This window comes from Emydura macquarii, unplaced genomic scaffold (assembly GCF_026122565.2).
Source record: "Emydura macquarii macquarii isolate MOO-44397 ecotype Brisbane River unplaced genomic scaffold, CSIRO-AGI_Emac_v2 contig_3295, whole genome shotgun sequence".
In the NCBI taxonomy this organism is placed as follows: domain Eukaryota; kingdom Metazoa; phylum Chordata; order Testudines; family Chelidae; genus Emydura; species Emydura macquarii.
The window spans coordinates 3728873-3741690 of record NW_027133432.1 but is presented as its reverse complement, the minus strand read 5'-3'; the positions used below and the strand labels follow the sequence as shown (position 1 = coordinate 3741690).

The following is a 12818-nucleotide window of genomic DNA, read 5'->3' as shown; positions in this document are numbered from 1 at the left end:
AGCTGTAGAAAACTATCCTATCAAAGAGGGCACTTGCATATCTTAATTTTTATCCTCTTCTGTCTGAAACACTAAAAAGTAACACTTTTCTTTAGCAATTTTCTTGTTTTAAAATACTGACACTGAAATAGTGTCACTATTTTATATGGAACACAAACAAGTACTGTAAATTACTGGCATTTACTGGTTTGTCAAAATATAACCAGATATGTTAAAGTAAGGGAAACGATTTAAATAACAGACTCTGACCAGACTGTTGTTGCTATAGCATCAGAAAGAGGATGTTACTTACCTGTAACTGTAGGTTCTTCGAGATGTGTGGTCCCTTTCTGTACTCCACTGAGGTTTATACATACATGCCAGGCATCCGAAGCCAGAGATTTTAAAAGTAGTAGCGGTAGTTGGCCCTCTATGCACCCTTGGGCCACCTCATGGTTTCATCTAAGGCAATGAAGGACAGGGTGGACTGACCATGCTTTCAGTTCCTTATCCACCGTGAACCAAGAAATGCACAGCAGAGGGGAAGGAGGATGGGATCACAATAAGACAGGGACCATACTTCTTGAAGAACCTCCAGTTACAGGTAAGTAACCTCCTCTTCTTTGAGAGATAGTCCCTGTTGTATTCCACTGATTAACAAACTAATTAGGAGGAGAGTGCAAGGCTGATGACAGAACCATGGAGTGGAGAACAGCCATGCTTAATGAGGCATCATCGCAGAGTCTTGCGCCAAGGTGTAATGAAGAGAAAAAGTATGTTCTGACCTCCATGTGGCTGCCCTACACATCTGTAAGCAGCACATCATGAAGCACAGGAATAGACTATGCTTGTGCTCTCAGGGATTGGGCTTGTACCCGAAGGGCTGGAGACAGTCCCAATAATTGATAGAGTGTAATGCACTTCAAAACCCACTTAGAAATCCACTGAGATGGCTTGCCCCTTAATCCTTTCCAATATAGTGATAAACAGTCCAGGGGACTTTCTGAATGGCCTCACCCTCTGTGCAGGGCCATCAAGGAAGTGAAGGCACCCTTCCTCCTTTAAGGCATGTGGCTTTGGAAAGAAGGCAGGTAAGTGTATAGGTTGGTTGAGGTCAAAGCATGAAACCACTTTCTGCAGAAACTTGGGGTGCATGAATAGAGAAATTTTGTCCTTGTGGATTGTGGTAAGGGGGGGGCTCTGCCATCATGGTCGCCAGTTTGTCTACCCTTCTCCTGGAAGTAATAGCTACCAGGAAAGTGACTTTCATGGAGAGGGAGAGACAAGGAGCAGGAGGCCAAAGGTTCAAAGGGTGATTTTATCAATGCCACGAGGAGAAGGTTTAAGTTCCACTGGGAAGCAATGGGTCAAATAGGAGGATAAGTTCATAAGAAGCCTTTCCAAAACCTTGCAGTCAAGGGTGCATAAAGACAGAGTGCCCCTCCACAGCACTAATGACCACTATGTGCATCTTGATAGAGAGCGAGTCTCGATGCCTTCAGGGAGCAGAAATAGTCCAAGAGGAGAGGAATGCTCACAGCCTAAGGGGCAAGGCCCTTCTGCTGGGCCCAAGAGCCAAATAGAAACATTTTGCCTCAACAGGACCGCCTTGTGGATTCTTTCCTGCTACTCGAGAGGACGTCTTGTACTGACAATGAACACTACCATTCTAGCAAAGATGCCCATCCAAAAATCAAGCTCTGAGGTGCAGTACCTGCGGATCGGGATGTCTAATCCTGCCATTGTGTTGCATGAATGGTTCTGGAAAAGACAGCAGTGGAAACAGAGGTCACAGTGACATGGCAGAGGAGGAGGGGAAACCAGAATTGGCAAGGCCAGAATGGGGCAATCAGGATGACTGTTGCTCTCTCCCATCTGATCTTGTGGAAGACACGGGGCAGGCTTGGTAGGAGGAGGAAAGGCATAATTAATCTGGTCTGACCAGTGTATTACTAGGGCATCGCCTTGGGAATGGCCACCAAGCCCTCCCCACAAGCAGTACTGTATGCATTTGCTGTTGGTGTGGGAGGCAAAGAGGTCCTTGGTCGGAGTTCCCCACAGTTGGAAATGTCATCGACCACAGAGTCATGTAGCTTCCATTCGTGTCTAGCCACAAATTTCCTATTGACAGAGTCCGCAATCACGTTCTGAGTCCCCAGAAGATAAGCTGCTGATAACATTTCCAGAGGCAAATCACCTCCATTCAAAGCTAGCAACCTCATGCCCCCTTGCTTGTTTATGTAGTAAACAGTGGTGGTGTTGTCTGACATGATGAGAGTGGATAGACAGGAGAAATACGTGACATGAGTTCCCTGAGTCACGTACTCACCTATGTGGACAATAGGGATGTAAGTGCTAAACTTTTAAACAGCAAGCAGCAGTCAGTAATTAGTTTAAATGTTGCCCTCAGAGAGCCTCCACACCGAGTGAGAGCTGCCCAGCTGTGACTCAGCAACTGCACACCTGGGGGGCGCTTCGGGCTCAGCGCCTCCCTGCCAAGCAAGAGGTGTCCAGCTGCGGCTCTGCAATCGCATGCCCAAACCCTCATGGACAGGCCACTTCCGCCTCCTTCCCCCTCCAGCAGCTTTTACCAGGGCTGGACCACTGATGCTGCCAGCATCCAGCTGCAGAGCCAGCAATTCCGCAGCAGTTCAGCAGGGCCGAGCCAGCCGAAATAGAAGCTCGTCACCATCCGATGTCCCCCCCCACACACACACTTCTGCAACTACAGGATAAGTTAACATTTAACTGTTTAAATATTCTATTTTTAGAAGTTTAAACACAGTTAAATGAATTTTTACATCCCTAGTGGGCACCCCAGCTGTTGAGTGATAAGTCTATGATGATCATCATGCCTGGAGAGAACGGAAGGGTGTATCGGTGCAAACTTGAACTGGGTCCGTCCACCACTGAAAAGGAGGAGAGAACAGTAAGCAGAAGATCCATAGAATAGTGCATAGAAAATAGGCTCTCTGTAGCCATAGCTGTAGGCAGCAAAAATGGAAACGAGCGAAGGTGGTGCCACCATGTGGCCAAGAAAGAAAAAGCAAATTCTGGCCGGAACAGAAGGACTGGAAGTTATCATAGTAATCAGTTCTAGCAAGGTCTGGAATCTGTCCTCCAGTAGGTAGGCATATGCAGAGACTGCATCGATGGGCACCCCAATGAACTCTAGGGACTGTGTGAGGTCCAACGTTGGCTTTTTGACACCTATGCTCACCCCCAGAGAGGAGAGGAGTAGAAACAGCAGGGAGGTTAATGCTTGAGACTCTTGACTGGATCGCGCTGCTAGCAGCCATTGTTGTCCATTGCCATCGCACTCCAGACTCGTAGAACGAATGCTACACATCCCCTAAAAGGGATGGGTTGAATGTACAGAGAGTTGCCAGGTGGTTAACAGCTCTCTAAATGCACTCAGAAATATTGCTTATGCGAAGCCCGAGTATGCAGACCAGGTGGACGGGATTTGTTGGGTCTTCTGACACTTATGGAGGAGGCTCATAGAGTCACTGAAGAAAGAATTGAAGAGTTCTCAACTGTTGTGAAGGGGATGGATGGTAGAACTTGTGCTTGGGTGCTGGTGTATACATACCCAGCAATTGCAGGATGGCTCTTGAGTCCTTGAGGGAGTGCAGGGAATCACTGGTCTTCTGGTTGAAGATTCATCAAAAGGGAAGTCCTCACTAGTAATCTGCACCTCCATGGGGAAACCAGACAAATGCAACCAAGATTCCCTCCTCATGATGATCTCTGTGGCCATAGTGTACGAAAATGAATCCACCAAATCCACTGTGTCCTGGAGCATCATCCTGGCGACCAATTTGCCTTCCTTTAAGATAGACTGGAAGCAGGTACGGTCCTGCTTGGGAAGCTTGTGAGCAAAATCCACTAACTGGATGGAGTTCAGAAAGTCATATTTTCCTAGTAAAGTGAGGTAATTCAAGATTAAAACTGAAGGCTGGATGAAGAAAAAAACCTTACGACCTAGGAGGTCCAATCTCTTATTTTCCTTGTCAGTGGTATAGAACATGGATGTTATTGCCTGGCCCATTCTGTTGCTGCTTGTATAACCAAGGAATAAGGCGGGGGGAGGAGGGGGAAGAAAACAAACTCAGATCCCTTCACCGATACACTGAACCTCTTTTCCACCCCCCTTTGAGGTGGGTGCACAAATGGCCAGAGTATGCCAGACAATGCAGGTTGGTTGGAGAATGGCATCGCTGGGTGCTAGCAATGCATTCAAGATATCAAGTAACTAATGTTGGTTCTCCTGCACTTCCTCCAGCGGGATGTGGAAGGCATCAGCCACCCTCCATAACAGTTCCTGGAATTGGCAGTAGTCATTCGGAAGGAAGGAGTCGACGACACTGGTGTATCCGGAGATGATGAGAGGAACCGCTCCAGTTATGGTGGTACTATTGGAATAGGGCTAATCGGCGCATCCTCCAACTCTGGTTCCAAATGTCTATTCAACAAAGGCTGGAATGGTGAGATGAGGCAGATCGGGAAAGTTCCAAAAGATGAATACTGTGTCCAAGCTCCCAATATGGACATCCATTTGGAATCGGCGGTTGCTGTGCATGATCCCACGGAGCAGGGTGTCAACGGCTCCTGTGTTGAGCAAATGGGAGGGTACTGCCATTGAGCTGGTGAAGGCTTCAGAAATTCACGGTGACTGTACGGGAGGGGCAGACTTTGCATTCTTTGAGTCCTCCAATGCTGAGAAGTCAGACCCCTGTTCAAACGGCAGTGCCGTCAGAACCAGGTGAATCAGGGGAGAGTGGTCAGGAACACAACTTGAAGGAGGTAAGTCAAATGTAGGAGAGTGTACTCTTTTAGGAGGCCAGTGACTGGGAAACATGGAGATCTCATCTCTTCCTGGGCAAATAGTTCATGAGGTTCGGGCACCGACTCAAGACTCCCCAGTTTCAGAGGCATACGCTCTGCAGTTGGAACCAGAACGAGAATGGAGGACTATCTCCAAATCAAAGGTTCCCTTGACTTCAGAGGTACCAATCTGGAAGGGATACACGGCTCAGTAACCCAAGACCAATGGGCCCAGTGTTCTATGTGACTTCTGGTTGTGTTGGTGAGCCTTGGAACGCGCCACTCTTCTGTGGCTGGAACTCATGGGGGATGCTGCATCCTTCTTCAGCCTTAAGGAAGACTTACTGCCATGCTTACGCACGTTTCCCTTCCTCACACTAGGTCCCAGCATGGGGTCTGTAGTGTTGGTACCAATGGAACTGGACCAGAGCTCTTCAGTAGGAGGCTTCCTGGGTTTGGGCTGGGAAGAAGAGGCAGATACTGCACCTGGAAGAAATGTGGGATTCCTCCAAGCAGTAAAGGCAGATTTTGCTGGTGCTCATTGCTAACAAAGAACAAATGAGGGCATGAAGCGCAGCTTTTGAACCCCATTGTCTTTGGCATAAGCCGGTACCTAGGCATAGGTGCTGGGGGGAGGAAAACGACGACAGAAGACTGGTAAAAACAGCACCCAAAGCCCTTAAAATGCTAAAAACTATTACTAACAAAATCTATTAAAATAACAAAATACTATCTATTTACATGAATAAAACAGTCTTTTTCTGTGTTTTACAAAATATGTCAAAAGAGACAAGAGAACAGTAGAGGCTCCAACTCAGACCAGGATGCAGTGAGAAGGAACTCAGGGCACGGTCGGTCCACCCCACTCTATAACCTCAGACAAAACCATGAGGCGGATCAAGGGCCCATGTGCAGACCAACGGATACTACTTTCAAAATCTCCAGCTCTGGACACATGGCTTATGTATATAAGCCTCAATGTAATACAAATAGGGACCATCACTTGAAGAAGAAATAAATAAATATTAAAGGAATACACAGTATTAATTAAAAAAAAACAAAAAAACCCACAATGAGAATCCTGTAGCACTTTAAAGACTAACAAATTTAATTTCTGCAGGCATAAGCTTTCGTGGGCTGCAACCCACTTCGTACCAATATTGATCCTTTACCATTTGGGTGTGTCAGAGTGGTAGATAAACACAGATTTGAAATCACCAAAACATTATCTTCCCAGTTACAAACAGTTAAAACTGTAACTATTTCAAGCCTTGAGCTCTCTTACTAATAGTTAAAATAGAAGTTAAAATAGAACTTCCCATTTTGTATCTAACCCACCTCTAAGTGGGTTAAACAGTTTTTTGTAGCAGGAGACAGAAGGAAATCAGATTGACATGAACTGCAGTGACGTTTCTGTTGTACCTTCCTCTTAATTTCAGATTCCGATTCTGATCCTGACTCTTCTGTATTCTCCATTATACTATCTATAGAAAAAAAATGAAATACAATTAACAGAGAAATCAGTGCATTAGCTTTAGATGCAGAAAAGGCTTTTGATAGGAGTGGGTTGAAGTATACGTTTTATACCCTAGACAAATTTGAATTGGACCCCATATTTAATTCCTGGAGCCAGCTGTTATATTCTTACCCAGTCTCTCTTATCACAACCAACAATGTGACCTCTTAAGCCTTTTCTAGGGTACTCGGCAAGGGTGGTTGCTGCCTCCATTAACTATTTGATTGGTCTCTTGATCCCCTGGCAACAGCTATATGGGCTCATTAAGTTATCTGAGGCATACAGCTTGGTTCCATGGAATATAAATTGATGTTATATGCAGACAATACCCTTTTGCACACAGCCAAACCAGAAACCACTATTCCAACCCTCCTATTACTAATTCAAAAATTCAGAGCAATATCTGGTTACAAAATAAATTGGGGGGAAATCAGAACTATTGGAAATCTCTGTTGTCATGTACTTGGGCTTTTTCCATAGGCAAACTGATGCAATTAAGTAAGTACCAAGAAACATTAATACATTTATCTTCACAAGTTTATTTGACAGAGTATAGGTTCTAACTAGTTATATAAGTAGGTGCATCCACTCTCCTTGAGCCTTGGAGAAAGGTTAATACAATAAAAATGAATATTCTGCCTCAACTACTTTATATTCTAAACGACCTACCTGCATATATCCCTCTGTTTAATTTTAGAAAATTTAACAACATAGAGCTTTTCTGTGGGTTTCCAGTCAGTCAATGCCCATGACTATTACTTTAACTCCAGCTCCCTATAGCTAAAAGATGGGGTTGGGCTCCCAGAGCTACAAAATTACTATTGTGCTCTTACATCACAGATCTCAAATTGGCTCCAGCATTCTAGTACCCTTATACCTACATACGAGGAAACTGAATGGGTATTAATGTATCCAATTCCTCCTATGCACCTCCTCGGTTCCTCTTTTTGTCCAATGGAGAAAAACAAGATGCCTACAGTGGTGACTGCGAGGAGGGTCTGGGCTGTCCTAGATAAGAGGTCCAAATTTCATCCTCACTGTCATGCAAAAGCCCAAACTGCTGGAACCCAAACTTGCAAACAGGGCGGGGGGGGGGGGGGGGGGGGGGGGGGGGCAGCACACAATTTCAAGGAACTAGCTGAGCAAGGGCATCAAACAGATTTCCCAATTAGTTAAGGATGAGGGCTTTTGTCTCTTTTCTAACACTAAAACAACAACATGACCTGCTACCCTCAGCAGAGTGGCCATACTTACAACTAACACACTAATTGTATCAGTTTGGTTTGGATGCCTTTGAATTGTCACAGGCCCCAGAACTACTGGTAACTTTGGAAATGCTTCATTATTGATCCAAGCCTATATCCACTATGTATGCTTTACTAACAGACCATATAACGGAACGTTACAAATGCTTCTATGGATCCCAGACTATGGCTGATACAGCAAAAGATTCTATTCAAAATATACTCAACACCACAGAGGTTGAGCGAGCTAGGGGGTCTCATCCTCTGATGTTTGTTGGCATTGTAATAAAGACAAAGGAACCCAGATGCATATGCTATGGGACTGTCCAATAGTCAGGCAGCTGAGGAAAGAGCTGGGCACCAGAGTGAAAATAGTGCTTGGTTTCAGCAACCAAATCTTAGCTTTAAGTTATATGGTACGTTCTATGCCTACTACAATGGCTTTAACTCCATTGCAAAAACTTTGGTTCTTTAGGGACACAATGATTACCAAGTGCATGATTTTACAAAAATGAAGGAGCAGGCTTATGCCTAGAATATAGTACCTGTTATTCTGAGTTCTGTTCACTCAGTTAGCAGTGAAAGAAAGAAGAGCTTATAGACATGGAGAGCAATTATATGTATTTGAAGCCATCTGGAGTCCATTTCTCGATAAATTTGGATAAAGAATGCTGACATAGCGCACAGAATGCCAAACTTTCATTCCACCTGACCTATCAGCTTTTTCCCTTTCTTCTTCCCCCTTAACACTGTCTCCGCCTCCCCTTTTTTGGCTATTTGTTTATGTCTTTTTTTATATTTTTACCCCCAATGTACATTATATTTGTGTAATATTGTCTGATTTTGTATTGTCTGGTCTTACAGCTTTGACAAGTATCAAGTTATGTAACTGCATAATTTTATTAGATATCCTGTGAAATGTGTGGTATTTGGTAACATATACAAACTAAATCATTTACTTTTTTGTATTTTTTATTGATTGTTTCTTTATGAAACATAATAAAAACACCAAGAGAAACCACATCCCATATCTGTATGGCTGAATGGCATGATAAACATATGATTGGTTAAATGACAACTTTGCTAGTTAAATAAAAATTAAAAACATTGTAACCAATAGACAAAATGCCCAATCAAGTCCCAACTTCATAGAGAAATAGCTAATCATTTAGTAAATAAAGATAAAAACATACCAAAGAAGAATGCTGAACTTTTTGTTTTAGAAATCACTGTTACTATTTGCAGATTCCCATTTTATAAATTGGGCCGGCATGTGTCTCAGTGAAATCTGTCATTTTAATGTTGCTTCCTAGCAGGCAACCTTGTTTCTTGAAAATACCTTGCTAACTTCACTCCAAACCAGAAGAACCCAGTCTTTGGCAATGAAAACTGCCAGGAATACAGAAAAGGAAGTAGTACAAGATTCCTACAGTTCCTGCTTTACCATAAAAGCTCAGAGCCAACACATTCTCAAAAATGAGGACAGGAAAGACCAGCCAAGGAGATGGTTATTTCCATAGGAAGTCTGCTGATGGGAGCACTTACTTGGAACAACTGTGAAATGCCAAGGGTTTGTCTTAGTAAGGAATTCTGCACTAATACAAACCCCAAGTGTAGATATTATGCATTGATATAAGCCATTCCTGTGCACGCCCTACTTTACAACAGTGGAGCTCATCTACACTGGAAGAACTGCAACAGTATAGTTACACTGGTATAAAAAAAATCCTTAATGTAAACAAGTCCTAGTTTACAGTGTTTTCAGAGAGGCTATTGCTTTCAGGAATACTCTGCACAATGTTGTAAAAATAGTGGCTTCTCATTTCACCATTAGTCATTTTAACAAAAATGTGCAATTTCCTCTAACTATAGTTAACTAGAATATTTTATTTTACATTAGAGCTTTCTTTTAAAGCTACATTTTTAAAAAATAGATATATTTGCCACTTAAACCAAGTATTGATTGTCCCATTCTCCCTCCCGCCTCCTCCTCCCTGACAACTGCAAAGATCATTGGGACTCTTACATTTAGAGAAGGATCTAATTTCATTAAAGGAATAACCGGACTTTAAGAAGATCATATTTCTACACAGAATTTAAAGTTAATAATAGTTACATACTTCACTTAATAGTAACATAAGAAGACAAAGCTCCAGCAGAATCATTAAGACACTGTGACTGGATAAAAAAAAAATAAAAGCATCTGACCTTAGGTTTTCCTTTGATCACGAGGATCCCTACCAAGGAAACACAATACTTCCAATATACTATTATTATATATTTGTATTACCCTAGTACCTAGGAGTTTTGGACTTGGACCAGAACTAAACTGCCCTAAGTGTTGTACAAATACAGAACAAAAATAAATTTAAAAAAATTAAAAACCAAGATGGTCCCTGCCCCAGAGAGCTTATAAATGTAAGCATGAGAAAAGAGACAAAAGACAGGCCAAAAGGGGTGTACAAGGAAACAATACTGATCAACATGATAGGCAAAAGTCTCAGCACACTCACAGCCTTACTTAAGTTTTTTGTAGTTTTAAAGAGAATGAATTATCTTTACAGATGTTTATGGGGAGTTCTTCCTAAGCAAGAGGGGCAGCACGAGAGAAAGTACAAAGGTGCTTGTTTGAAAATGTAACAAGTGAGTAATAGAGATTGGCATTATTGGCTGACTGGAAGTGAGCATCAAGCTCTTAAAAATGAATGAGATATGATAGATATGGTGGAGGTAGGCTCTGAGGGGCCTTCAAAGTGAAGACAAGTGGCTTATGTTTGATGCAACAGAGGGGGAAGCCAGTAGAGGGATGAAAAGATCACCAAACATCACCAAAGCAAGGGGCTAGGACAATGACCTCTGCAGCAGCATTTGAACAGACACGAGTGGGGTAAAACTGCATTTGTCAAGGTGAGAGGGAAAAAAATGGCAGTAATTAAGACATGAGGTAACAGCCTGCATGAGAGTTTAAAATATGTGGAATAATAGGGAAGGCTGTATTTTAGAGCTGTTATGCAGAAAATATCAGCAATATTTAGATATAGCCTGGATATGGGGACCTAGAGAAAGATGACACGCAGGCTATGGGCTTGAGCAACAGGAAGGAAGATAAGTGTTGCCCATAGTGTTTGAGAAAGGAGGTAGCATGGAAGGCTGGGGGAGGATGGGAGAACGGGATACTACCCTTGTGCTCTAACTCTTGTTATTTGAGATGTGTCCCCTATGGGTGCTCTACTGTAGGTGTATCTATCTCCCTGTGCCTCAGATCAAAAGAAAGTTAGCAGTGTCTGTTTGGCCTGCACATGCACTCTCTCTCTCTCTCATGCCTTGCCTTGAGGGTATGTAGCACTGCACGGGCAAACCACCCTCAGTTCCTTCTCTACCAGACAGCCCCTTATTAAGAGCACTGAAGTAGACAGTGTTGGGTCAGGGGAAGAGGGCAGGTCGCGGAGCACCCACAGGGACACACATTTTGAAGAACCGGTTACTACACAAGGTGAGTAATCCTGTCTTCTTCTTTGAGTAATGTCCTGATGGGTGCTGCACTGTAGGTAACTCTACAGCAATAACCATGATGGAGGGTTGGGGCTTCGGACTGGAGTTTACTGATGCTAAAACCATGGATCCAAACATAGCATCTGATGCTGAGTCATTGGTGATTGCATGATGTTCCGCAAAAGTATAAGCAAATGCCCAAGTTGCAATTCTGCATATTTGTGATGGGAACGTTTTTGATGAAGGCTACAGAAGTGGAAACAGATCTCATGGAATGAGTTTGAACTCCAGTTGGAGGTTGAAGATTGTGGGTATGATAGCAATAGGTAATGCACTTTGATATCCCTCTAGAGAAGTGTTCTTAACCTGAAGCCCACGGACCACTTGTGGCCCCATCACCACACAGCTACAGCCAACAATGGTAAATACATTGAGAACCACTGATCTAAAGAGTCTTTGTTTTGAGGGTGAGGATCCTTTAGACTGCTCTGCAATTGAAAATAACAGTTTAGGAGATTTACTGAAGTTTTTTGTTTTAGCCAAATAGAATTCTAAAGCTTTCTTGACATCAGGTGTATGTAATATTGCTTCTCTAGTCAAGTGCGGCTTTGGCAAGAAGGTTGGGAGGTGAATAAGGTGGTTGATATGGAAGACAGAGGATACTTTCAGGAGGATGCTGAATGTGACCTTATCCCTAAAAAAAAAATTGTGAAGGGTGGGTGTGTCAGAGGCCCTATTCCTCCAATTCTTCAAGCTGAATTGATGGCTACTAGGAATGCTGTTTTCATAGGCAGATGCATAAGCAAACACGTGTCCACGGATTCAAAAGGAGGCTTTGTAAGTCACTTGAGGACCCGATTAAGGCCCATATTGGTGTAGGATGTCCGATTTGTGGGAAGAGGCTACCCATATTCTTAAGGAATTTTTTTCTTTGTAGGATGAGTCAATACAGAGTAGCCATCAATCTTATGATGAAAGAGGGGTTATGGCTGCAAGATGTACCTTTACTGAACACAGCAATAATCCTGACTTTTTTAGACCTAGGATGCAGTCTAGTACTAGAGGGAGGGAAAAGGATGTGGAGGTAATGTGTTTTGAGTCAGACCAGATTTGGAATATCTTCCACTTCTGCATATACGTGTGACAAGTCATTATTTTTCTGCTATGTGAAAGAGGTGCTATTACATCCTCTGAACAGGACATCTCTATGCTTTCGAACCATCAAGGAGCCATGCTTTGAGTTGCAGAACCTGTAAACTGAGATGGCGGATCTGTCCTGCATTCTGAAAGAGGTGGTGAGGAAGTGGCTGAAGAGTGATTAGTAGGCTAATTACTAACTGAATAAGGTATGGGAACCATGTTTGTCTTGGCCACATGGGAACTATGAAAATAACTTTTGCTCTTTCCTTTCTTATCTAGAGCAGGAACTTTCGCATGAGAGGAATTGGAGGAAAGGCATAAAGACCAGTGTACCAGTGAATGAGGAAGGCATCTTCTAGTGAATGATGTTCCAGACCAGCTCTGACGCAGTACTGGGAACATTTTTTTGTTTTGGTTGTGGCAAGTCTATTTTGAAGACTCCCCAGATGTTGTGAAGAACAACAGGGTCCATTTCCCGTTTGTGTTCCTGACAGGTGTTGATTAAGATGGTTAGGGTGTTGAACCTGTGTAGTGGGAAAGCTTTGGCTTTCATTGCATCAAGATGGGCTCCTATGAATTCTAGATGTTGCACTGGAATCAGAGTTGATTTTTGAGTGTTT

General features: G+C 43.1%; 1 protein-coding gene across 16 annotated transcripts in view; it reads right to left on the bottom strand.

The window, feature by feature from the left end:
- The window catches only part of SENP6 (SUMO specific peptidase 6), a 145967-nt gene that overhangs the window by 63140 nt on the left and 70009 nt on the right, over positions 1-12818 (bottom strand). For 10 of the 16 annotated variants that reach the window (XR_010917109.1, XM_067532695.1, XM_067532685.1 and 7 more), the window contains one exon: positions 6229-6290. Coding sequence is in view for 15 of the 16 variants with exons in the window: in XM_067532695.1 (XP_067388796.1) it covers positions 6229-6290 (62 nt within the window). In the remaining variant the exon portion in view is untranslated. Of the gene's footprint in view, positions 1-6144; positions 6291-12818 lie in introns of all 16 variants that reach the window. The other 6 variants (XM_067532686.1, XM_067532691.1, XM_067532690.1 and 3 more) reach the window with 2 other exon arrangements.